Genomic DNA, 25,348 nt, shown 5'->3' with positions numbered 1-25,348 from the left:
TGCGCATGGTTCTCTGCCCGAAGGCTCCCCTTCTCGATGAGGGCTGGCACTCACACTGTCTGGTCTCTCTCTCTCCTCTGCTGAGTCCGTTCTGTTCCTCAGCACTGTCTTCTCCATTCCCACTGGCACCTGAGATGGTCTTAACGGCGGGGAAACTGAGGCACACTGGGGTCCGGTGGCCTGCCTGAGCTCAGAGTGGCTTCAGGGAGCCTCCTGGGGAGCGTGGCCGCCTGGGCCTGGCAATCCTGTTTGGGATGTGCTTGGGTTCCCATCTTTCTCCTGCCTTGTGGAGCAAAACTGGTTTTTTTCTAGGAAGCGGATCTCTCTGTATTTGATCTTATCGGTCTGGAGAATAAAATGACCCGCCACGAAGCGGAACTGCTGTGTAAGAAGAAGGTGACGCGGAAACTCATGGAGGAGCTGTTCGTCGCGCCGCTCCCGTCGGGCAGGCCGGCGGCTCTCAGACTGAAGCCCAGCAGGTGTGTGGCGTGAAGCGCTGCCTCCTCACCGAAGCCCTCGCTTGGGTCCGGGCCGGCCCCCGATCAGCCATCGGGTCGGTGATGTCCCCGCCCCCCGCTGAAGGGCCCAGCCCCATCGCCCCTCAGGATGCCTGCTGTGGGTCCACACGAGGACCCGAAGGTGGCTGGGGATGAAACAGCCACGGGATGAGGATCCTCTCACTGGGTCGCCTGCTTCTGGAAGCTGGCCTGGCATCCTTAGTGTCTGTGGGGGCAGCTTGTGCACGTGGCTTGCGTGGGCAGTCCGTACCCCTGGGCAGGGCAGGGCGGTGTGGCCCTTTGCTCTCCTAAGAACAACCTGGTGGCGGTTCAGCAGCATTGGGACGTGGGAGGGGACTGTGTGGAGAGGAGGTCGGGGCGGGAGGTCAGGCTGGATCCGCCCAGCGCGTGCTGTGGTGGCCGCTGTTTGGGACAGAGGGTGCACCGTGGGCAGTGTGTGGTCGGGGACGTGGGGGTGGGCAGAGGGCTCTGCCCCTGGCCGCGGCACAAGGACCCCTGAAGAACACCTGAGTCGATTTTGCAGGTGCCGCGTGGCTGGGAGGGGCAGGACACGTTAGATGATGAAGTGGAAGCAAGTGGTTTAAGATGCGCTAAATCTAGCAAGTTGGAAATCCGCGAAATCTCCTACTCGGGCGGCAGATGAGAAAGAAGCGAGAAAATAGGGAGCTTAGTGAGAAAGGGACCAGTTCTGCAAAACGGCACCTGTTCTCGTTGCCCGTGGTGCACGTGCCTCCCTGGACACCCGGAGCCCGCCCCCCTCCGCCCCCCTCCGCCCCCCTCCCTTAAATACACGACGGGCCAGCAGAGCTGCCGTCCTCGGGGGCCAGCCCGGCTTCGTTGCGTGGCTTTCTGTCGGCTGCCTCCAGCTCTTACATTGCACAGGGGCGTAAGCGTCTAGGATTTGCGTCGTTACGGTCTTCCAGGTAAAAGGGACGTAAAGAACACGTCGCGTGTGGTGGCTGTGGGAGAGGTCCCCTGTTGTGGTTTCCTCCCCATCGCCTCCAAGGTGCCCTTGCTGCTTCCACTGTGACCTGTGCTGCCTTGTCACCGGACTGTTGGAGGTGGCTCCCCCGAGCCCCTGCTCCGCTCACACTGCAAGCAGTAGCGTTGAGGCTTCTGAACGTTAGATGCACACGTTCACCGTGTCCCCCAGCCTCAGGGTAGACGGTGCCACTTTGTGTCCTGAGGGTGGTCGACGCCTCCCCGCCCCTGTGCTGAACTGCTCGTTCCAGCCGCACCGGGAGTGGACCCTCGCCATCTCGGGGCGGGGCAGGGGGGTGGGGCGCGGGCCCTCCGTGTCTCAGCGGCACACAACGCCTTCTCGCCAGGTTGTTTCAGCCAGTGCAGTACGGCCAGAAGCCCGAGGGTCGCACCGTGGCTTTCCCCAGCGTGCACCCGCCCAGGACGGCGGCTTCTGCCGCGGCCACCGCCGCTCCGCAGGGCCACGTGCGAGGACGGCCACCGATCGCTACGTTCTCTGCAAATCCGGATGCGAAAGGTAGGCCTCGTGTGCTCGTGCGCCCTCGGTGAGACCGCGGCTCTCTGTGGATGTGCTTCCTCGGCTTCCCCTGCCCCTCTGCATGGGCGGCCGTGGCTCTGGACGGGAACGGGCCGCCTGCTTCCGCTCTGCGGAGGACCTCGCGTAGCTCGCTCGTGACTTTCAGGCTTTTTGGTTTGTTGAAACTGGAGTTTCTCCCCCGCAACCCCCCCCTCCCCCCCAACCCCGAACAAGACATCGTGGTGTCAGTCAAGTCACTGTGGGCGTGCTGACGCGGATGTGCCCTGGAGAAGGCTCTCAGCCATGCGGGGAAGCGTGGGTCCAGGGTTGTGTGTGACACCTCAAGAAGGCCGCTCGTGCTTGGGGTCGCTTCCGTGGCCCGACTGTCGCTGTAAAGAAGGGGCGGGTCGGCTGGCAGGAGGCGACTGTCGGTGTTGCAGCTGTAGTCACTGGGTCCTCAGCGTCCGGCCAGGGCTCACGGCTGCACTCGTGCTGGGGTCGGGGGGCGGGGGTGGGCTCCTGCGGGACCAGCCGACCCCCGGCACCCCGTGTCCTGTGGCAGGAGACCTCGGCAACCAGCGCACAGCGGACACAAAGTTAGGGTTCTCTCACCCCGTAGGCCGCACCCCGCCCTCCCTGCAGGGAGGGTTTCTCTCTCCAGAGACGGTAGATGTTCGCTTTGCTCCTTCGAGACTCGGGTTTGAAAACACTGCGTTTCGTGAAGAACCTCTAACGGCTTTGCACAAACCAACCTTATCGATTGCAGTGGCGGCAGCCCCGTTTCAGACCTCCCAGGCCTCCGCCGGCGCGCCGAGACCGCCCGCCTCGACCTCCAGCGCAGCACCTAGCGCGGCCCATCCTGCGAAACCGCGGGCCCCGCCCCCGCCCCCGCCCCAGGCCCCCCCGCACCCGGCCGGGCAGAGCGCGCTGCCTCCGGGGCTGGTGCTCACCTCACAGGCCCAGGCGCGCCTGCCCAGTAAGTGGCCTCGCCCCTCCCGTCCCGCCGCGTCCGGTCAGCGTGTGTCAGGAGCCTTGCCGTCCCCTCTGTCTCCCTGACCCCGTGCCCGGGTGCTGCCTTTCTCGCCATGCTGTCGTTTCTGGCCCTGAGTGTGCGGGGCCCGCGTCCAGGGCCCGGGCCTCCCCCATCCTTTTGCCCGACCCCCCTGCCCCCCTTCCCCTCGCCCCCCCCACCCCCACCCCCCACCGGGTGTCGGCTCTGCTTCCGTCCTGCGCGTGCTCTGCTGCTGTGCCGGTGGCCCCGCTCCTGCTCCGCACCGGCCGGGGGCTCGCTCCGTCGGCCGCAGGGCTCAGCCCGTGAAGCGGGTGGCACCAGAGCGACAGCACGGAGGGCACTGGTGGCGGTTGCCGAAAACCAGCCTGGTTTTTACTCTCGCTTAGCGTCACCTTGAAGCCTGGCGTGAGTTACTGCTCAGCTGAGGCATCTTGTAATGATTTGGTGATGGAAATGTCACGATGTTACTTAATTTCCTTAGAACGGCTTATCGTGATCGGTGTCGTTAACCCATTTCCACATCTGGCACGTGTTCCTGCTCATTGTGCTGTGGGACGCGTCCTAACTGAGACAGTCGTAGGCATCATCGTTTCTCACACGCCCCGTGAGCACTTGGTGTGTGGGTGCAGCCAGCGTCGAGACCTCTCTGGGAAGCTGGGCGAGGGCACATCGTGAGGAGACCCCCCCAGTTCAGCTAGTTCCTCGTGACGAGGCCTCGTTCCGCTGCCAGCACGTAGAGCGGCTGTCTTGGCGAGCTGCCTGAGGGAGGGACGTTTCTGTTTGTCGGGGCCAGGTGTGCGGGGGGCCGTGCCGCAGGAGCTGAGCTCGGGCAGAGTCCCCCGCCGCCCTCCTCTTTGCATGGAGCAGGGCCGGGCGTCCTGTCCACACACACTTCTCCGCGCCTCCTCCTGTCCCTCCTCTTCGCTGCTTTCTGGGGACAGGACGTTCTCCTCCTCTTCCGCTAGCTGTTCTCTGTACGGTGTCGCTAATCGTTCTGCCGTGGGCTTCCTTGGGGGCAGCGGTTAGTGTCCCATCATCGACCACGGGGGGTCGGAGCCCCGTGCGCCCCGTGCCCGTTCACAGCCCAAGGGCAGCACCTCCCTGAGTTGGGTGCACAGGACTCTGTCCGAGTTACGTTTTCAGAGCCCGTGTTCTAAGCAGTGTCGAGTCTGGCATTTTTCAGTCAACGTTCTGGATCGAATCCTACAGTCTAGTTCCAGTGAGCGTGAAGCTTTATACTTAACGCTACATTTGTGCGACGTATGTATGTCCTCAGATGCATTCCCCAGTCGTGCAAACGTTGTGGGTGTCCCGGAAGCTAGTTACCAGCTCTCTTACGCTTGCAGGGGCGCAGTCGTGTGCCGCTGTGGACTGAATCAGACACATCCTTCTTCACGTTTTGAAAGTTCTCTGAAGAGGTTGATGTTAGAGTTTCAAAGCGTATTACGAGTAGATTTCTGCCATATTTGACGTTTGCTGCTCTTTGGTTGGTTACGGAGAAAAGTAAAATATTTCTCGGTAGTTTCGTTATTATGTTAATATCTGATAATTTAAAATCTCTACCAGTTATAATTAAATAAGTTAACCATCAAGATCCAACGTTAATTTCAACTTGTGTTTTCTATAAAAATATTTTCTGAAAGCGTTAGAAAGCAATACATAAGAGACATTTCTGTGACACTTCAGTGAACCACAGACGGTGGTTCTAGACCACAGGCGGTCGTCAGTGGAAGAGTTGCAAGTTTCCCAGAGGCTTTAATCCCCTTTTCCTCTGCGTTTCCGCAGGTGGGGAGGTGGTCAAAATAGCGCAGCTGGCGTCCCTGGCGGGACCGCAGAGCCGAGTTGCCCAGCCAGAGACCCCCGTGACGCTGCAGTTCCAAGGGAACAAGTTCACCTTGTCGCATAGCCAGCTGCGGCAGCTCACGGCCGGCCAGCCCCTGCAGCTGCAAGGTAAGGGCCAGCTGCCCGTGGTGACCGCAGACAGCTCTCCTCTCAGCCTGGGGCCGCCCCCCCCCCCCCCCCCGCCCCGTCCCCGACTGCCACTGGGACTCGGAGGAGCTCATGTCCGACACTGTAGACGGCCTTCGTGAGTCCTCCGTTGTGGGCTGTTCAGGGCACTGGCCGGGTAACACCAAAGCACGTGCTTGCCTGGAGTTGAGGCACGCTCTGTCGCTGATCTGGGTTTTTTTTTTTTTTTTTTGGAGGGGGGATTTGTTTTTGTCATTGTTTTTTTTGATAAAATACGCTCTTTGGAAATGTTCCCTTTTGCTTTTTTTTTGTTGTTTTTTTTTCTACACTTATATTACCATTTTTTAAGTAAGTTCTACGCCCAACGTGGGCCTTGAACTCACGACCCTGAGATCAAGAGTCGCATGCGCTACTGACTGAGCCAGCCAGGTGCCCCAAATAGTCCCTATTTTAAAAATCAAAATGAAAATATCTGTTACTTTCTAATTTTGGCATGAAATAAATCGTCCTGATGCCACCAAAGAACTAGCAATTTACGTAGAAGTTAAACCTTCTTTCATATACAGGTTTTATGGCATTGACTCCCAGACCAAAGCCCCCCAGGCCCTTGTCTGAATGGACGTGTTCCTATGGTAACTTCTCCGTGCAGAGGACGGGGGGTGTAGTCTGAGGGGCACGCGAGGATTAGCCCGAAATGACCACGTGGCAGCAGCTCAGAGTCTGAGTCCCCCTTGCCTGTGGGTCCCGGCCACAGGTGGCGCCTGCAGCGGCCTCCTGGGACGAGGTGACCCTTGTCAGCCAGGGTTGGGGCGCTCCGTATGGGCGCTGAATGGTCAGGCGCGGGTTGGCAGAGCGCAGCCCCAGGAAGCCTGCAGCAAAGACGCCGCTTGATTGGGCTTCATTCACTCTTCCTTCGGTTTTCCGGCCAGAAGGGCAAGGCTATCTGGCAATGCCTCCAGCGTGTTGGAGCACAACGTGGGGCCGCGCCTCCAGAGTAAAAGACGTCAGAAAGAGTCACACAAAAGGCCGGGTGCGGCAAGCCCCTTAACCAGTGAGGAGAGCCGCGGCATTTGGGCCAGAAACCGTTTCTAGCGGTCTCTTCATCGCGCTTTCCGGACTGGCAAGCACCAGCGTGGGATCCGGGGGCTGGGGCTCGCCCCATGAGTCGTGTGGGTCCTCAGGCTGGTGGGACACACCTTCGTTGGGCACCTGTTGCACCGCTGCAAGTCAGGAGCCGCATAGATGAGAGGAGCGTTTTCTTGACTTTGAGCAAAAGCGACTTTGCTCCATCTGGTGTTCGTTCGTCGTAAATGAGATGTTCTCGTTGTTTCTCTAGTAACTAAACTCTGCGTTGCCTTGTTGGGAGTAAATCTGATTTTGCATTCAGTGTTTTGCTTCATTTGTTCCCCCGTGTTTGGAAGTGAGCGTGGCCGGGAGGGAGAGGCGTGCACGGCCTGCGGCTGATGCCTCCCGCCGTCCGTGTGATTGATTGCAGGCAGCGTCCTCCAGATCGTATCCGCCCCCGGCCAGTCCTACCTGCGGCCTCCAGGCCCCGTGGTGATGCAGACCATGTCTCAGGCGGGCGCCCTCAACGCCCTGGGAAGCAAGCCCCCGGCGGGCGGCCCGGGCCCTGCACCCGTGACACCGCCAGGTAGGGTGCTCCGAGCGGGAAGACTTGGCTTCCAGAGCTTCTTTCTGTGCGACTGTGCTTGCAAGGTAACCGGAAGGTGTCTGTGGTTTCCGCCTGTGGCGCCTCCGAGCCCGAGTCTGCTGGTGAGCGTCTCCGGTTTCCACAGACAGGCCGCCAGCAGCCTGGGTTGTTTTCTTGCTCTTTCCCCGCACAGCTGTCTGTGGAGTATGACCAGTCTCCACTCAACCGCAGACTTTTTCTTTCTGTTCTAACGAGAGGCTTGGAATCATGAGAAATTTTGCCTGTCAACGTCACACGTACGTTTAGTGAACGTGCTTGAATTTCCCCTGGGACCGGTGATGGACCAGGATTCAGGCCCTTCTCTGCCTGGCCTGTCCTTGGCCTGCTTCCCCCCAGGGTCCTGCTGTCCTGGACATACTCATCTTCCTGTGGTCTGAGGCGGCCGAGCAGGCAGTCCGGCAGGGACCCCTCCCAACCCATGGCCCTTGTCCCCTGCTCAGCCCCGGTCTCTGTGTTGTCTGTGCCGAGACTGGGTGGGGCCTCTGTCCCTGCTCCCTGTCAGGCCCCGTAGTGGGGTCTGGAGGAGACCGCGGGGCTGGTGGCATTTGCGCATCCCCGCCGCGGCAGGTGTCCCCACCTGTGGCTGGTGCTGTTTCCCAGGCCTCCCTCGCCTTCCAGAACTTGCTCCCGTCCCCTGTCCCCACAGGGCAGTCGCCCCCACCACACTCTTGTGCCCAGTGCCTGCCCCTGCCCCATCCCCTGAAGTGGCGTTTTTTTTTTTTTTTTTAGTTTTTTTTTTAAGGTTTTATTTGAGAGAGAGGGAAACAGAGCGTAAGCAGGGGGGAGGGGCAGAGAGAGAGAGAGGCACAGAATCCAAAGCAGGTTCCAGGCTCCGAGCTGTCAGCACAGAGCCCAATGTGGGGCTCGAACCCGAGAACCGTGAGGTCATGACCCGAGCCAAAGTCAGACACTTAACTGACTGAGCCACCCAGGTGCCCCAAGGTGGCTGTCTTATCCCAGGTCTCTGTCAGTCTTCAGTGCCCCCCGTGCAAAGTCCCTGTCGGGATGTGCCACGTGGCCTGGCTGACGGGGGCGGGCTGGTGGGGCGCAGATCCATCCAGCCTCAGTTTGGAGAGACAGGGTGGTGCTGGCTCCCTGCCGGGGGGCATGCAAGTGAACAGAGTCCCAGGGGACGCGTGCATCATCACAGTGAGGATGACCACGGGTCTCCAGTGTGGGTGCCGCCTCTGGAGACCCTGGGGGCTCTCCACACCATGCCGTTCAGCTCAGACGGGGACCAGAGAGTGGGGGCTTTGCTGACGGCCCCAGAGGATGTGACACACTGCATAGAGCGAGCTGCTGGGGGAGGGGGTCCGCAGAGCCACCGGGAACTCTGTTTTCCGACCCGTCCCTCTTGCTTTGCAGTTGGTGCGCCTGGGCGAGTGGCAGTCAACCCCCTGGCCACAGGAGAACCTGGCATGGCCTCAAAAGCGGCCTCCCCCGTCGGAGGGCCGGCCCAGGTACGGCGGGGCGGCTGGCGCCCGTGCTACGTGGCTGCCCGCGGGCCCCTCTTCGCGCGGAAGTCGTTTCTCAGAAGCTACTTGGGGGGTGGGTAGGGGGGAGGCATGGTTTTTAACAGCGTCATCGGTATACGTGCCTTCGAAAGCACGTCGTCTCTCAACTTCAGAACTTGATTTTCTAAATACGCTTCGGGACAGGTGAAACTGGGTCTTGTGATTCCAGAAATCACATTTCACGCTTTTCACGCTCCTCTGCATCTTCTGGGCGTCGGAAATGCTCACCACGTTGGAGGAGAAGTGCACCCATCGGTTCTGCCTCCTTGCTGTTGCTCTTTGCCGCAGGATGGGCCGTGGGCGTCTCCGAGGACTGGCGTGCGGGAGGGACGCCGCAGGGCTTGGTGAGACCAGGCACCGGGCTTGCTGCTCTTCAGCGGCCGTTTTCGCCCTGTTTCCCATGAAGGAGGAGAAGACCAGACTTCTGAAGGAGCGACTGGACCAGATCTACTTGGTCAACGAGCGACGCTGCTCTCGAGCTCCCGTCTACGGCAGAGATCTGTTGCGGATTTGTTCCGTGGTCGGCGGAGAACAGGCACCTTGGCTCAGGGCTTCTGACAGCGCTCACCAGAAAGGCGTCGGGCCGGCCGGTGGTCACTCCTCACCCTCAAGCGGTCAGAGGGACCTGGTTTTGACACTGACCCAACGGCAAGCCTGCCTGCAGGACGTCATCGACAGGTGGGGCGACCTCTGTGTATGCTTGCAGTCTGCTCCCCGAGACGGGCTTCCCAAGTGCCCCCAGCGGAGCGTGTCTGCCCGCCCCCGTCCCCACTTCGTGGCTGTTGGTTTCTCCACGAACTGCCCCTCGGAAAGTCTGTTGAGAAATCATTTCCGGGGTCTCTGGCTCCGGCATCAGTCTGTCTCTTCACCTTACGGGAAGGTGTGTGTCCTCGGGGTGCTCTCTTCTCCCTTGGGTTCCAGGCCTGTCCCCAGGGCAGCGTCCGGGTCGACGTGGGCTGGCCTGGGTGCAGAGCCACAGCACCGACCACAGCCTGGCCATGGGGGGACTGTCCACTGTGGCAGTGAGGAGTTTTCTCTGTTGTGCTCCCTTACGTAACATTTTACTCAAAAGCCATGTGGAAAGTGTAACGTCTCTTGACAGGAAGTGTGTGTTTGAGATTGAAACTCAGAAAAGAGCTATAGAAGAGAAAACAATCACCCAGATGCTGTGTGCACGGCCCCCTGGCCCCAGCCCGCAACTCTGCTTCTTCCGCCCCATCTCCGCTTCCTCCGCCGCCAGCAGGGGGGCTTGGCCCATTTGCGCTCCATCCCCTGCTTTGAGTGCCTGTCCGGTCCCCCCCGGGCGCGCGTCTTCTCTCCCTCCCGCTCTGTCTGTGGGGCCGGGCGCAGGCCTCATGGTCACCGCATGTTTCCAGCGGGGACGCGGGGACCTCCAGCAGCCTGGCTCGGGTGGGCCGTGCGGTCTCACCGCCCTGAAACCCCCTGTGCTCTGCCTGTCCGCCCCTCCCCTCAGAGCCCGCCGGCCCCTTGGCTGCCCCGCCCTGCGTCCAGCAGCGGTGAGCGACCGCCCCGCTGCCCCCGTCCTCATCACACTTCCGTGGCCGGCGTAGTGGGCTCGGGTCGCTCTGACGGGCGTGCGGTGGCGTCTCACGGGGGCCGTAATCTGCGCTTCCCTGAGGACGTGCGACACGGAGCCTCTCTTCGTGGCTTTTTGCCGCGTCCTGCGGAGAGGTGTCCGTTGAGGTCTTTGGCCCATCTGGTAAACGGGTTGCTCATCTTCTCGTTGTGTTTTAAGAGTTGTGGGTGTGTTAGGACCGCAGTCCTTCATCAGCCGTGTCTCTCACGGACATCTCGTCTACGGCTCGTCTCCTCGTGACGCTGGCTTTCGCAGGGCAGACTATTTGGTTTTAGCAGAGCCCAGCTGTGTCTCCTCTCGTGGTCATGCCTTTGGTGTTGGACCTGCAAAGTCCTGGCCAGCCCCGGTCACCCGGGCTCCCCCTGCGTCGTTCTGCAGGGGTGTCCCTGTCTGCGTCTCCTATTTACATCTACAGTCAGAGCTGAGCGAGTGCCAGTGAAGGGACTGGGGTCTGTGTCTAGATTCAGTCTTCCCCAACCCGCACACCTGCAGTCCTGTGTTGTGGAAAGTCTTAAGATGCACACGAGCTAAAGAACGCAGCGAGCCCCGTGCTCCCAGAGCCCGTCCTCGGCAGCTGTCAGCGTCTGCCCAGTCTCGAGTCACCCGTCTGCTGCCCCGGAGCAAGGCCGTCCTGAGACAGGTTCCAGACAAACATGATTTTGTCGCGCTCTGAAAGCAACACGGTCGCCTGATCACAGCTAAAAAGGAGCCGTTCCTGATGTTATTAAGTGCGTATTGAGCCTTCTCATTTTTGGTTGTCTCCTAAGTCCTGTCTGTGTAGTTCAAGTCCGAATCTTGGCAGGGAGGTGCTCAGCGGTCAACAACTCTCTCTCTCGTGTGTCTTCCTTTTTTTTTTTTTTTTTTTTAATTTTTTGTTTAACATTTATTCATTTTTGAGAGACAGAGACAGAGCATGAGTCGGGGAGGGGCAGAGGGAGAGGGAGACACAGAATCCTAAGAAGGCTCCAGGCTCCGAGCTGTCAGCACAGAGCCCGACGCGGGCTCAAACTCACAAACTGCGAGATCGTGACCTGGGCCGAAGTCGGACACTCAACCGAATGAGCCACCCAGGTGCCCCTGTCGTGTGTCTTCTGATCGGGTTCTGCCACTTCCTCTTCTTTTTCCCCCTGCCATGGACTGTTGGTTGAGGAGACCTGGCGGTTTGCCCTGTAGGACTTTGCACAGTCTGTATTTGGCGATGGTTCCTCGGGGTGTAACTGGACGTGTTACTTTGTTCTCTGTCTTGTCTGTAAATTGCTTGATCCAGAGGCTTGATCAAGCGTACGTGGGTTGTTGCTTTGGGGTTTTTGTTTGTGAGAACGGGGGTGACCGTGAGTCCCGTTAGGAAACACGGGGTGTGCGATGCGTGTGTTTGCACACGGCTGTTGCTTGTTCCAGCAGCTTTGTCGCGAGAAGGTCTTTGCTCCATTGGGAGTGCTCAGGGGACTGTGCTGGCCTCTCTGGAGGTTCCGTCCTGTCCTCAGCACCGTGGTGGCATCCTCTCCATCCCTGTGGCTTTGCAGTGAGACTTGGTGTTGGGAGGCGTCCCTCCTCCAGCTTTGTTCTTGTTTGGTGTCGTGCGGGCTCTTCTGGTCGCTGCGTGCCCACGCTGACCTGGGGCCCACGGTGCGGGCTGTCTGCAGACTGGCTGGCTGAGGTTTGCTTTGGGATCGCGCTGAGCCTTTAGGTCAGGAGCAGACGTGCTAGTCCTGTGGGCTCTTCCGACCAATGAACATGGAATTGCTTTCCGTTGTTTTAGGTCTTTGATTTTGTCCACCAGGGTTTTGTTGATGGATGGCATTTTTGTTTACACACACTTGGTGGCAAGTCCGGGACATTCATCTGGAGCTGCCCTCCCGGCGCGGGTGGCCTCCAGAAGCCGGAGGGGTGGCACATGGCTGCTCTCTGCAGGGCCCTCTTCCTGCTGCGTCTGGCTTCCCTCCTGGTGGCACGGTGGCTCTACGGGCTCTGGGGGTCCCATCCCCTCCCCCAGCCATCCAGGAGACATGGCTCCTGCATCCCCAGATGGACACGTGCACTTCATAGAGAATGGGCCGTCCCTGTTCCTGCTCCTGTGACCTCGGGGTGCCCTGCACTCCTTGTTTCCGTCCTGGGGGCCCTCATTGGCCGGCACTGGAGGGACCCACTCCCATGGTTGCTGTGACGGGTGGTGTGGGCCAGCAGCCATGTCACCCCCATGGGGACTACAACTAGGCACTCTGGCTTCTCTGGCAACTCACTCTTAGAAGGTTCTGCCCACTTCCTTCTTGAGCCTTTGCTTCCTGAGACAGGTGCTGCCCGGTAGGGACGCTGTGGGCACCACGTGTGATGCGTGTACTTTCTGCTTCTCAGGGTGGTGTGTGTGATCCCTCCGGTGGTGGCTGCGCCCCCCTCCTTGTGGGTGGCGAGGCCGCCGTCCCTCTACAGCCACAGGATGAGGGTCCTGAGGCACTGCCTGCGAGAGCACATGGCTCCCTACGCACAGCAGCTGCAGCGCATGACGGCCCTGCGCTCCCTGCGGTTTCCCGAGCTGAGATTGGTGCAGTTTGACTCAGGTACGAGAAGGCTCCCTTTTGCTCTGCTCCTTGGTTTCGGTTTCGGTTGCGTTTATTTTAAGAGCGTGTGTGAGCGAGTGGGGGAGGGCGGTGAGGGTGGGTGGGGGGAGGAGAGAGATTCTCCAGCAGGCTCCACAGGCAGTGCAGAGCCCAGCGCGGGGCTCGATCTCACCAGCTTGAGATCGTAACCTGAGTGGAGATCGAGAGTCGGACGCTCCTCCGACGGAGCTGCCGAGGCGCCCCAGCTCTGTTCGTGAGGTGGGTTCCCTTGCCCTGGGTCGTGAGAGACTCTTGATGGCGTTAATTTCACAGGCAAGCTGGAAGCTTTAGCCATCTTACTTCAGAAGTTGAAATCCGAAGGACGTCGAGTGCTGATCTTGTCGCAGATGGTTCTCATGTTGGACATTTTGGAAATGTTCTTGAACTTCCATTATCTCACCTATATCAGAATCGATGAAAACGCCAACAGTGAGCAGCGGCAGGTAAGGAAAAAAAAATCTTCTCTGTTATAGCTTATGCTTCAGCGTCGTTAACCAGTTTCGCCAGTCTCCGCCCTGGTTTCTCAGAGCCGTGGCGGCCCTTTAGTAGGTCTTTAGCACGTACACGCCGTTACTGGGCGTGTGCGGCCCGCTGGCTGTCTCAGTGTCAGGACAGGCGGCCTGTGGTCACGAGGAGCGGGTTGGTGGGCTCCAGGAAGCAGCGGGGCGTGGAGGTGCGGGCGCGGTCCCAACGCGGCGCACCCAGCGAGTGCCGTCTCGCGCGGCGTGCCCCTCCGTTACTCGCCAGGTCGGCTAAGCGTGTGTTGCTACAGCGGGCGCAGTGAGACAGACGTGCTTGTGCGCTCCCGGCGGGCGTGAGGCCGCGCGGCTCTGTAGGAGACGGGTCGACAGTGTGGGCGTGCGCCTGCCCGGGTAATTCCGGGTGGAGGGCTCAGCCCTTCAGCGCCTCACTCCCCTCCAGAGCGACACGCGCGTCCAGCCGTGCGATGGGTCGGCAGGTCGCGTGTGTGCCGTGGTGCTTGGTGGTGTCGTGAGCACGCGCTGTCCCCCGTGGGCTGGACGACCAGGTCGTCATCGGAGCGTTTGGAACGGGAGTCGGGAGCACGGGAGAACGTTCCCGAGCACCGGAAGGCCTGCCGCCGGATCGTGGAACGTGTCGGCCTCTTCGCGTGCTCCCGCACCCACGGGACTTTCTGCCTGTGCGCACGCTCGCTGAGGAGGGCCTAGGAGGAGACGCGGCGCGGTGTTAACCGACAAGGTTTTCTGGCAGCGATGTCACAGGTCACACGTGGAATCTCTGGGAAGAAGAGGGGTCCCCGTGGTGGTCTCTCTGGGCCTGTCTCCCCGCTCCCTCAGCCTTACTCCGGAGCCTTTTGCCGTGAAGTGCTCCGGCATTGCCTGAGGGTACAGGACCGAGCACACGTCCCTCCCCAGGAAGACTCTGTGTTCTCGTGGGGCCCACGGGTTGAGCTGACAGTGCCCGTCAGGTAGAGTCAGACATCTTCCTTCTCGTAAAAAAGCGAGGCTCGGTGTCCCGTGAGAGTGTGCGGAGAGGTTTGTGGTGAGCGGTGGCCGCGTGCACGTGGCAGGAGCCGGGACGACCGGACGCTGGCTTCTAGCTGGCCGATGTCAGCGCGCCCACGGCATCCGGCGTCTGCCGGGGGGGCTGACCCCAACATCTCACTTCATCTCAGGAACTGATGAGGAGTTTCAACAGAGACAGGCGGATTTTCTGTGCCATTCTGTCGACTCACAGCCGCGCCACAGGCGTGAGCCTGGTGGAGGCCGACGCTGTGGTGTTCTACGACAACGACCTGAACCCCGTGATGGACGCCAAGGCCCAGGAGTGGTGCGAGAGGATCGGGAGGCGCAAAGACGTCCACATCTACAGGTGAGGGCGGCGGTTGCCGTCAGCAAGCCGCCGAGCCTGGAGCGCGGGAGGTGCGGGGGCAGAAGCACCACATGGAGCTCGAGCGCACGCTACGGCTCGCACCCCGTGGTTCTGCTGTGGCGTTTGTTTTTTCTAGTGAGTTTGTTTTGAGAGCGAGCGCGCGAGCACGCGCGAGAGGGGAAGGGGCAGAGAGAAGCCTAAGCCGGCTCCACGCTCCGTGCAGAGTCCAGTGCGGGGCTCCATCCCAGTGACCCCCGGATCGTGACCTGAGCTGAAATCAGAGTCGGGTGCTCAACTGGCCGAGCCACCTGGCAACTCCTTGTTTTCTTTAAGGCACTTTTCTGTTCGTGCTGCTTCGTTTTCTCTATGCCCGTTTGCTCAGTTTGTAATCTGCTTGCTCAAGATCGTAACGGAGTTAGTTGCTTCGACGTAACGCGCTGTCCACGTCGTCCATTCTAAGTATACACGCTGCACCTCTTCTGGAGGGCCTGCGAGTTTCTCAGTTACCGTCAGGTGTGTCTGTCCTAGGACGGCTGCGGTATTCGTTACCCTCAAACGTGAGTTGTAACCGGCCAAAGCTGGAACGGAGGGAAGTGGAGAAGGTTCATCTACTCTGTATCTCTAAACTCCCGCCAGCATTTATCATACTTGCGTAATGACAAGCGTCTGCATCCCGTCGCGTGTCCTAGGCCGGGTGTGCCGGCACGCGACGGCCTTTCTCGGGTGTCCTGCCGCGTGTGTGCCGGCGTGCCTGCAGTGGCGGCCTGTGCACGGTGGTGGTGTGTGCGTGGCGCCGGTGTGCAGCCCCGTGGGGGCGGCCGGCCCGGGACTCGAGCCCGAGCCTGTGCCTGTAGCCTTCGCCGAAGCAGTCCTCCCGAGGCGGACGTTAAGGAGCCGTGTTATACTTCTGAAAGTCAGTGAGCAAGTGCTGCTTTTACAGATCTCATCCCACGGAGATAGAAGCTGACCACGTTTTGGCGGACGTCTCTCCGACGTCTTTTTAACGTTCTCCGTGGCTCTTGCCAGCAGTCTCGTGTGTGAATCCCGTTTCTCTCATCGGCATCGGGAGCCTGTCTCCGTGCTGGTAAACGTCAGCTCGGTGCACCGTGTGCGTGTTGCGTGAGTGACGTTTTCCTGGGTGATCCTTTCTTTGTCATTGGCCCTGCGGCGGTCATTAGCCAGAAACGGGAGAACCGTTTTACTCTCGGTAACAGTCATCCGTGAACAGTCTGGAGCAGTCTTGGCAGCAAAGGTGCAGAGTGTGTAAGGACTGAGAATAAAACCAAGACGCGGTAAGACACGAGTAGCAGGCTGTGCTGTGTCCTGGGACAGAAACACCTGGTGCATAAAAACGTGCTTTCCCCAGAGCAGTGTTGAAAAGTAACACAGTTTTAACCAAAGCCGTGGTCGTGTTTGCCTGTATTTGTTGCACGCATGTGCACACGCAGTTGGATGAGGTCAGTCGGTTTTAAAGTACATTTGGAGGGCGCCTGGGTGGCTCAGTCGGTTGAGTGTCCGGCTTCGGCTCGGGTCATGATCTCATGGTCCGTGAGATCGAGCCCCACGTCGGGCTCTGTGCTGACAGCTCAGAGCCTGGAGCCTGCTTCAGATTCTGTGTCTCCCTCTCTCTGACCCTCCCTCGTTCATGCTCTGTCTTTCTGTCTCTCTCAAAAATAAATAAAAATGTCTAAGAAAATAAATAAAGTTCATCTGGAGGGAAAGCTGATAACAGCCAACAGAAATGCTAACGAGGGTTGCAGCAGAGAGGTGCGGGAGGAGGGGAGCAGTGAACGGTGCAGGTGTGAGCCTGCGGAGGGTGGAGGGGGGGGGTGGGCGTCCAGCCTCATGGGAGCCTGTTCATTTAGTACAGCTGCTGACCCTGTGCTGACCGTGAGAAAGGTGCCTGGTTTATGGCCAGAACACCACCCCAGGGCTAAGCATGGAGGCGTGGAAGTGAGATGGTGGTCGGGATAGTTGAAGGGACAGTATCTGTGGCTTGAAGGGATAATTTTCGCCGGACAGGGAGCTCAGAAGGAAGGAAAGATAGACTTATTTGACTGCAGTCAAATGAAAACTTCAGTTTTGGGTTTGTCAAAAGATACCATAGCAAAGCTGATGCCCAGATAACAGACTGGGGGGATCGTTTGCAATCTCATAGCAGACAGAGGGTCGGATAGCTCTGACAAGGTGAGAAGTAAAGGAGCCTTTATTCAAGAAAGGCTGGGGGGTGGGGTGGGGACCTGAGAATCCAAACCAGCCATTCCAGCTGCCCACACGTGTGGCGGGACGGGCTTGGCAGGCAGAGGTCCAGTGGCCGCCTGTGTGATGGCCGTCCTCACGCACCCAGATGGGAGGCAGCGGTGGGCGAAGCTGCTGGCGGTGCTGGTGAAGGCAGCTCCCACCCGGAGTGGGGAGTGGGGTCGTTGCTCTGTTTGGACAGCGATTTATCGAGGTCTGCTGAGTGGAAGGTTGTGCGTGCCCTCTGTTCTAGCCTTACCTTCCAGGGGACTCCTATGGTGCAGGCCGTTACTGTAGCTTGTTTACACGGCACCAAGCGGGAACCAGCAAATGCCCGCGCCCAGAGTACAGCCGTACCCTGGCCGTCGAACAGCCACCGGAACCATTGCGGGGAGGGGGGGGGGGGTCGTCCCTACAGCACGTCACTCAGGAGGGAAGCATAGTGTAGAGAAGTGTGTGGGGCAGCAGACGCGGCCCGCCGTTGCGTGTGCACGTGACCGTGTGAGTGTGCTCGCCAGGCTGTCGGCGCTGGGGGGTCAGGTGCTCCGTGTGAGGTCCCTCTGGGGGACCCAGGAGGACTTTTCTAGGTGGAGGCTGGAGGGGAAGAGGACAGAAGGGACCGCAGTCACGGAGGTGCGGGACCCTGTGCGGCAGGGGAGAGGACACGGGAGAGGTGGCCTTGGCCACCGTGTTAAGGCACGCCCCGAGCACGTGCAGAGCCTTCCAGCCCCTGCCGAGCACGCGCACCCCAGAGGCTCGTGGAGTTGTGCTTCCCGGTGGCCCCGTGCTCATCGTAAGTGTGTGTCTGTCTCGTAGGCTTGTGAGCGGCAATTCCATCGAAGAGAAGCTGTTGAAAAATGGAACCAAAGACTTGATCCGAGAAGTAGCCGCTCAGGGCAACGATTATTCCATGGCGTTCCTGACGCAGGTACCCGTCACTGGTGTGTGGTCCTCGCGCCTGCCACCTGGTGACAGGGCACGTGGGTTCACCATGGACGGGTGAGGGGTCGTCGGGCGGTTTCCCTGGTGACGCGGTCTGGCGCTCCCGTCAGGCACTGATGCGGGTCCCGTGTTGGACGCTAACGTGTGTCTCGTGCACAGCGTACCATCCAGGAGCTGTTTGAGGTGTGCTCTCCCACGGACGACGCTGGCTTCCCAGTGAAGGCGGAGGAGTTTGTCGTCCTTTCTCAGGAACCTTCTGCCACGGAAATCATCGCGCCCAAAATTGCAAGACCTTTCATTGAGGTGAGGACAGATCCTCCTGGAGGTGACCCGGGACGTGCCCTGCCCGCTCTGTGGGCCCCCTCGCTCGGCCCCGGCGCACCCCTCCTGCCTGCTTTCTTTCCATTGCAGGCGCTTGGGCTGGAAAAGCAGGGAAAGGGAGCAGCGGAGAGGGTGGGGCCTCAGGCCCCTGCTGCCCAGCTCAGCAGCCATCCCTGTGCCCCTCTGCTCCTCTGCTCTTCCCAAGCCACACTGCCTCCCCCAGGCCGCAGCCGGCCGTTCGGTCTGCCTGTCCCCACGGTCTGCAGTCTCAGCCCCTCTGACAGGCGCCCTGTGTGTGCGAGCATAAAACGCACACCTGATTCTGGGGACAGCGCAAAGGAGAGCATAAACGGTCTCGTTAATACCTTTTTGTGTTGCTTACCGTTGAAATGGTAGTATCTGTGTCTACCGGGCTGAATACATTTTTAACTTACCTAGAGGTTTCAGATGGCGCACGCGGCTCATGTGCTGCTGCTTTCAGGTGGTGCTGCTGTGTAGACCCCTTACAGACCCACTGTTGGGGCCACGTCTCCCCCCCTCCCCTCCCTGCCTTGTGCAGTGGTCTTGCTGCAGCGCCCCGGGCGCCCCCTCCCCTTGGCCCGTCTTGGGAGGCCGTCGCCTGCTCCCCTCCTTCCTGGGTGTTGGTTTCCAGGCTCTCGACCTCGGAGGGACCCCCGTGTCCTGGGCCTCTTCCCGCCCTTGCCTGCGATGTAAAGTACACCGGTTCCCCTGTGGGGGCTCTCCGCCTGTGTTCCCATCCTTGTGCCCTTGGTGCCCTGAGAAATTTCCACTTGGTTATTGAGAAGTAATAAATGTGTGTGTTAAATCCTCAAGAGCTTGTAATGGAAGCAAGCGCCCCGCCCCAGGAACCCCCCACCCCCCCGCCCCTGCTCAGAGACAAGCACTGTGTGCGGTTCCGGGAGTTTCCTACATATGGTGTCCCCTGCGGGGACACCTTATAACTCTTCATCTGGGGGACAGATAGATTGACCCCCTTCTTTCAAAGATAGGGGTTATTTGCACAAGGTTAAAAAAGAAAAACAGCACGAAAGAAAATAGATCCTGTCCATGAGGTAACCGTCTCGGCATTAAAACTCTTGATTGTGTCCTGGGAGAAAAATGAGGTGGGAAAGTGTGTGTGCGGGAAACATGGTGTTTCGGGTGCCGTTGGCTTGGGGACATGTGTGTGCCGCTCCGTGCGGTGCACAGGCTGACGCACACTTGCTGTTGAAATGTCCTTGTTGAACGTCTTGCTGTGTGTTGGCTGTGTTCTAGGTGGCAGGGATCTAGTGTCGAGTAAAAGACACAGTCTCCCCTCCCCACGAAGCTTGCATACCGGGAGAGGAGAGACTGAAGCACGCAGGCTCTTCCTGCCGAGGCAGAGGGCCCTGTGCAGGGCGGCCGATGCCCGGTGAGGAGTCCCACGGGCAGAGGGGTGGCCGGGGGTCAGGAAGGGGGTGAGGGGTGAGGGCAGTGAGGCCTCCCGGCTCTGTGCTGAGTCTGGATCGTGGGGGCCAGGGCGCAGGCTGATGGGAGCGGCGTGGCCCCGTGAGAGCAGGAGGTACTGGGGGGGCTTTTGAAGGTGAAATGAGTGTGGGGGTCTGGGGGAGGCCCCTGCCGTCGGTGTGCTGGGGCGAGCAGCCGGCACCTTGGGCTTCCCGGCACCTCTCCAGTGGGCGTGGTGCTCTTCCGGGGACTGGCGCGGGAACATGGCTCTCCGCGGAAGTTGTGATAAAGTACAAGAATGTACGGCAAGTGTGCACGTCATAAAGAGCTTGAGAGGGTGCTACAGGGAAGGCACCCCGGGGACCGCCTGCCTCCTCACCACTCCTGTCCCTGAGGGCGGCTCGCCCTTCTGACCCCTGACCACCCTGGTGCCTGTGTGGGTCTGGCCTCTGATTCTGGGTCACGGTGGTTCCCGTGTCTCCCAGCGATTGTGACTTCATCGGGTCCACTGTGGGACCGTGTGACTGTGTTTTGAGCCCCGCATCTGTATTTTCTCCGTGTCTCTTGGCAGACACCCTAACTGCATCTTGGGGTGGGGCCCCTGGGTCATCAGTGAGCACGTGACTAGCAGGTGCCACTGGCAGTTTTCCAGACTGGCCGAGCCGACCTATGCTCTGTTGGCTGCATGGGACCTGAGGCGTGGGGGTGTCGTTCTGGCCACGTGCTGGCGGATGTGGGCCGTGTCTCTGGTGTTGTGTCGCTGCTGTCGGCCCATGAATTTGTGGACCTCCGTGTGCTCCCTGGCAGGGCAGGCACTTTTTTGTGAAGTGCCTGTTCGTGTCCTTCTCCCTTTTTTGTGTTAACTGGCTTATTTCTTTTTCTTAGTGGTTTGTTGGCACTTTTTATGTGCTCTGGGTGAATCTGTAAAATACCTTTGTGCATTCTGTGGTTTGCTTGTCTTTCAATGAGCAGAAACCCTGGGTCCTGAAGCCAACCAGTAGCCCGTCTTCATCATGGTTGGGGCTTAAAAAACGTTCTCTTTACCCTGGGTCGTTTTACCCTGGGTCGTCTGGACGTCCTCTTTCGTTTTCTTGTAGATGCTTCAGTGGTCTTCATATTCAGATGTGCGATCTGGAATGATTTCTGTATTGTGTGAGGTCAGGTAACATTCTAAACTGCAGATTTTGCCAGATTGCCAAGAAAAGAGGTTATACAGTCGGTAATTGATACCCCGAAACCAGAGACTGTGGGCTCATGTCCGATGCACCAGCATGCCCATCCACACCCACCCCTGTCAGGTGTGAGCTCCTGGCTGTGGGAAGGCACCTCCTTCCTCTTGCTTGGTTTCTTGATCTGTGGTGATGGTGACCGTCTCACACGCCTGTCGTCTGCGTTACCTTTTCCGTGGGCTTGGTTTTGGCAGCTGCGGCGTAGGGTTGTTTGTCCCCCGGTCGTGCTGTGGAAGGGTTGTCGTTCATCTGAGTCGTGGCCGTGCCGGGTGCCGGTTGCGAGGTTGAACGAGGTGCCCCGCGCTTCTGTGTTCTCAGGGCCGGGGTGCTTTGTGGCGCGGCAGCGCTCGGCCCTTCGCTGGGGCTTGCTGTCTGCCGCGGCCGTGAGCCGCTCATGTTCATTGCCCTCCTCCGTCACGCTTAGTTTTCCGTCACCACAGGGAGGCTCCGTGTGCGGCACAGGCGTGTCGGCATTTATGCAGGGCCGCTCTTTTTCAAAATGCTTTTATTTAAAAACACCTGAAAGTAATTTAAACGATAATTTCTTCAGGCCCTCAAGAGTATTGAGTACCTGGAGGACGATGCCCAGAAACCCGAGGAGGAAGCGGTGCCAGGGTCGCCCGACGGTGACGGCCCAGGGTGGAAGGAAGAGCCATCGCAGCTGGAGGAGTTAGCAGACTTTATGGAACAGGTCTGGACGCTTTCTCTTCTGTGCTCCCACTCACTTAGTTTCCGGACACCTAGACGTTTCAGCGCTTGACCCTTTCATGACGTTTTCCGCTGTCACTGTGACAAAGAATGATCCTTTTCTCGATCCAGGTGTTGGCGGGGGGTTATATAAGGACCTTCACCTTTTTGACTTGCTGTTAACTCCGTTCAAAACGTGATTTTTGAAACAGCTTACACCTATTGAAAAGTATGCCCTGAATTACCTGGAGTTATTCCACACGCCCGCTGGCCCGGAGAAGGAGGGCAACGGCGAGGTAAGGGCAGGTGGGCGGGCTTCTGGTCCCACCACCCACGAGGGCCTCGGCTTCAGAGGCAAATTCAGTCTGAAGTAAAGTGACTTGCCAGGAAGTCAGGGAATGAAAATCCAACCCACCGGTGTGGAAAGAGACAAAAAGGAAGTCTTGGGAAACCCCAGGGAACGCTTCTCATTCGACCGGAAGTCGCTTGATGCCGGCTGGGTCGGAGGGCTAGGTGTTGGGGGCGGAGAGGGGCTCGGCCGGTGACGCGGCGAGCCGGGCCGCGGCGGCGGGAGTCCCAGAGCCCCCGTGTGCGGTCTCCCCGCCAGGACGCCGTGCTGACTGCCGTGACGGAGTGGGAGGCGCGGAACGCCAGGGCCCAGCGGGAGAGGGAGGCGCGGGCGCTACAGGAGCAGGAGCACGAGCAGCTCCTCACCTACACGAGGGAGGACGCCTACAGTGCGGTACGCGGGCTGCGGGCTGCGGGCTGCGGGGCGCTGCTGCCGGGCTGGGCCCTTCTCTGTTCCCGTGGCCGCTGCGGGAGGCCTGACCCTCGGCTGCAGGTGTCTGCTTCCTGCGGGCTTCTCCCCGAGTGCGGTCAGGGCAACGTCACCGGCGCAGGGTAGACGGTTGGTGGCCTGTGGCTGCGTCTCGGACCGGGTCGCCCTGAGCCTGCCCCTCACCCGCAGGAGTACGTCTGTGAAGGTGCCGACGGGCAGATGGAGGTCATGCCGGTGAGTGCCGGTGCCCCTGTGCGTCGGGGCGGCCGCCCTCCCGGAGCCGCACGGCTCAGGCTCTTCCTCCTGTGCGCAGCTCTGGACGCCGCCCACGCCCCCCCAGGATGACAACGACATCTACGTGGACCCGGTCCTGTGTCTCACGTACGAAAGCACACCCATCCCGGAGTCCAAGCTGCCTCCCGTGTACGTGAGGAAGGAGCGCAGGCGCCACCGCACGGACCCGTCAGGTGCGCCCCGCGGCCACGCTGGCGTGTCTTGGTTTGTGCTCGCGGCTGGGGAGGAGCCCCCGTGGCCCCGCTTGGCGTGGAAGCGGGAGGGTGGGTCCGTCTCCGCCAGCGGCTCCGTGGTGACCTCCCCGCCCCGTTCCTGCTCCTCGCCCGCGGAGGCGCGGTCTCCCGTCGGCCGCCTGGCTGACGAAAGCCCTCCGTGCAGTCGCAGGCAGGAAGAAGAAGCAGCGCCACGGGGAGCCCGTCGTCCCTCCCCGCTCGCTGTTCGACCGCGCGACGCCCGGCATGTTGAAAATGCGGCGGGAAGGGAAGGAGCAGAAGAAGAACATTCTGTTGAAGCAGCAGACGCAGTTTGCCAAGCCTCTGCCAACGTTTGCCAAACCCACGGCCGAGTCGGGCCCGGACAACCCCGAGTGGCTCATCAGCGAGGACTGGGCGCTGCTGCAGGTGAGCGCAGGGCCCCTCTGGCCCACGTCCCGTCGCCGTGCTCCCTCGGGAGAGTGCGCGAACTGGCCGGTGGGTCTCGCTGACCCGTGTCGCCTGGAACGTCCTCTAGGCCGTGAAGCAGCTCCTGGAGCTACCTCTGAACCTCGCCATCGTGTCCCCGGCCCACACGCCCAACTGGGACCTCGTCAGCGACGTGGTCAACTCCTGCAGCCGCATCTACCGCTCTTCCAAGCAGTGCCGGAGCCGCTACGAGAACGTGCTCATTCCGAGGGAGGAGGGCAAGGTGAGCATACCCCCTCCCCGCTCCCCACCCCCCTTGCACCCACGGGACTCCGGCCCCCGGCTCCGCGGAGCCTGGCGAGGCGGGTCGCCTGCGCCATCCCTGGCATGCACCCACGGCTCTGCCTTCACGGCCGCCGTCGGTGCAGGCCACGGTCCCATACCTGGAAAGTTCTGTGTGCCGTCCGCAAGCTTGGCCCACCTTCGTCTCTTTTTCTTTCCTTTCCTGAGGAGGTGTCAGGTGAACTCGAGAGCCTTTCTTTGGCTCCGTTGCCTCTACCTCAAGAGTCTGTCGGTGTCTTCCCGCTGTGTCGTTGCCGTGCTCCCACCGGGCCCGTTGGCTGCCACGGTGGCAGGACCGGCTCTGGACCCCCGTCCCGCCGACCGTGCGTGGCACGTGCCGAACGCACAGCGGCCAGGCGCTTGGCGTCTTTCCTGAGAAGCCGGCCGTGGCGGCGGCCTGACCTCTCCCCACCCTACCCCCAAGAGCCGGCTGTGCGGACGAGCGTCCGCCTGCACGCTTTCTCTCGTTCCTTGAGCCGAGCGGGCCTCTTTCCGTCATCTGCTGTCTTTGCCACCTCCCGTCTTGCCGCTCGCCCGTCTGCCTCCCGTCTGCCTCCCTTCCGGAGAACGTCCCAAGGCCTGCGCCCACGCTGACCCCACAGGGCACGTGCGGCAGAGGCCCGCGCGGTCCTCGGATGAAGGGTGAAAATCACTCTATCGTCTCCGTGTTCGTTTTCCCAGAAACATTCGTCTCAGGGCATTCGTTTGCTTTTTGTTAAAGAACAAAAAGAGCAAGTGTTTTTCACACCACCTGTGGTGCCTTCACCGACGAGACCTCGCACAATCTCGTGTCTGGTCTGATGTGTTGAAAGCGCTACAGCCGTAGCGTTAACGCGGGAAACACGATGCTGACGCTTTATTTTCCTTCGTCACACGTGAAGTTAACCCCTAGGAGAAGACAAAACACGTGTCGGGCACGAAGGTGACGTCCCGAACGAACCGTAGGCAGCGTGCGGAGCGCCATGTGTGGGGCGCAGACTCCGCCTGGAGGGTGGCGCTCACAGACGCGGGGCGGCGGCGGCGTGTTGGGTGGAGCCGGGTGGGAGCGGAGCCCCTTCACCACCTGCCACGGCCGCTGGTGTTCTCGTGACGTACCTGGTCCCCAGCCTGCTCTGCCTTTCTTCCTTCCCCGTACGGTGACGTGGGAGATGAGGTCCCGCGTTCGGGGCCTTCCCGTGCCCGTCTTGTCGTTCTGGCTTTCCTCTGATGCCGCCCTGTTCGATTTAATGGCGTCACTCAGACGACGCAGGGAGGTGCCCGTGCACCGCATCTCCCAGCACGGCGCTTACTGTGTAGAGGCCTCAGTTCCCGTCCCACACGCAGTGTTTGACTCCCGGTGGCAGGGCGGTCGGAGCCTGGAGCCACAGAGGACGGTCCCAGAGAGCCCTGCGTGGTTTAACTGTAGGACACGTGAAGGGGAAGGTCGCCAGCCACACACAGTGCCGGAAGCCCCCGAGAACAGGCTCAGACACCCGCACGTGCCTCTCCCCTCTGTGCGTGCGGGCGGAGGTCTGCCGTGGGGGCGGCCACACCGGCCCCGCCTCACGCGACGCATGCGACCGCGGGCGCCTTGCCCAGCGGCCGTCCCAGCGGAAGGGGAGTCCTCCCTCCGCGGGGCTCACACGAGCAGGCGCGTGGAGAGGCCTGGAGAGGCCTGAGGACCCGCAGCCGGCGGGTGGCCGTGCTGCCTCGGGAAGGAGGACCCGCGCGCGATCCGGGAAGCCTAGCGCCAGGCCTCCGAATCAGCCGCCGCCCGCCTGACGCGCTGCCCTCGATTTTGTCTCAGAGTAAGAACAACCGTCCCCTGCGCACGGGCCAGATGTACGCCCAGGACGAGAACGCCACGCACACCCAGCTGTACACGAGCCACTTCGACCTGATGAAGATGACGGCCGGGAAGAGGAGCCCCCCCATCAAGCCTCTGTATGCTCCCCGAGCTCCCCTTTCCGCCCGTGACGGAGCCAGCGTGCGCGGCCTGCCGCGAGCGTCCTCCCGCAGGCGGTCCTCGCTGGTAACCGTCGTCTCCTTTCTGTGCTGCAGGCTCGGCATGAATCCCTTTCAGAAAAACCCCAAGCACGCCTCTGTGTTGGCAGAAAGGTATTTTTGTATCTGTGACACGTTTTCGTCATGTGAAATGTCTTTGTTTTCACGTTCCCTTCGACTCAGCGCGGTCAGTGAATCGTGCAGA

At 60.5% G+C, this 25,348-nt stretch overlaps 1 protein-coding gene and 1 non-coding gene across 15 annotated transcripts in view; both read left to right on the top strand.

Moving 5' to 3' along the window:
- Nucleotides 1-25,348, top strand: part of EP400 (E1A binding protein p400) — a 97,399-nt gene that overhangs the window by 48,454 nt on the left and 23,597 nt on the right. For 12 of the 14 annotated variants that reach the window (XM_027052049.2, XM_027052047.2, XM_027052057.2 and 9 more), the window contains 21 exons: nucleotides 313-479; nucleotides 1,847-2,016; nucleotides 2,783-2,992; nucleotides 4,814-4,978; nucleotides 6,492-6,647; nucleotides 8,073-8,167; nucleotides 8,628-8,899; nucleotides 12,171-12,373; nucleotides 12,686-12,855; nucleotides 14,067-14,263; nucleotides 17,318-17,429; nucleotides 17,603-17,746; nucleotides 20,990-21,130; nucleotides 21,339-21,422; nucleotides 21,734-21,868; nucleotides 22,094-22,138; nucleotides 22,218-22,371; nucleotides 22,577-22,818; nucleotides 22,928-23,101; nucleotides 24,947-25,083; nucleotides 25,201-25,257. In XM_027052049.2, the coding sequence (XP_026907850.1) occupies nucleotides 313-479; nucleotides 1,847-2,016; nucleotides 2,783-2,992; nucleotides 4,814-4,978; nucleotides 6,492-6,647; nucleotides 8,073-8,167; nucleotides 8,628-8,899; nucleotides 12,171-12,373; nucleotides 12,686-12,855; nucleotides 14,067-14,263; nucleotides 17,318-17,429; nucleotides 17,603-17,746; nucleotides 20,990-21,130; nucleotides 21,339-21,422; nucleotides 21,734-21,868; nucleotides 22,094-22,138; nucleotides 22,218-22,371; nucleotides 22,577-22,818; nucleotides 22,928-23,101; nucleotides 24,947-25,083; nucleotides 25,201-25,257 (3,230 nt within the window). The remainder of the gene's footprint in view (nucleotides 1-312; nucleotides 480-1,846; nucleotides 2,017-2,782; nucleotides 2,993-4,813; nucleotides 4,979-6,491; nucleotides 6,648-8,072; nucleotides 8,168-8,627; nucleotides 8,900-12,170; nucleotides 12,374-12,685; nucleotides 12,856-14,066; nucleotides 14,264-17,317; nucleotides 17,430-17,602; nucleotides 17,747-20,989; nucleotides 21,131-21,338; nucleotides 21,423-21,733; nucleotides 21,869-22,093; nucleotides 22,139-22,217; nucleotides 22,372-22,576; nucleotides 22,819-22,927; nucleotides 23,102-24,946; nucleotides 25,084-25,200; nucleotides 25,258-25,348) is intronic. The other 2 variants (XM_027052060.2, XM_053206376.1) reach the window with 1 other exon arrangement.
- LOC113596975 (small nucleolar RNA SNORA49) lies at nucleotides 13,720-13,850 on the top strand. The gene has a single exon (XR_003417804.1). It is a non-coding gene; the product is annotated as a small nucleolar RNA SNORA49 (small nucleolar RNA).

Source organism: Acinonyx jubatus, chromosome D3 (assembly GCF_027475565.1).
Source record: "Acinonyx jubatus isolate Ajub_Pintada_27869175 chromosome D3, VMU_Ajub_asm_v1.0, whole genome shotgun sequence".
Taxonomy (NCBI): domain Eukaryota; kingdom Metazoa; phylum Chordata; class Mammalia; order Carnivora; family Felidae; genus Acinonyx; species Acinonyx jubatus.
The sequence above is the reverse complement of the archived record's forward strand: the minus strand, read 5'-3'. Positions and strand labels throughout refer to the sequence as shown.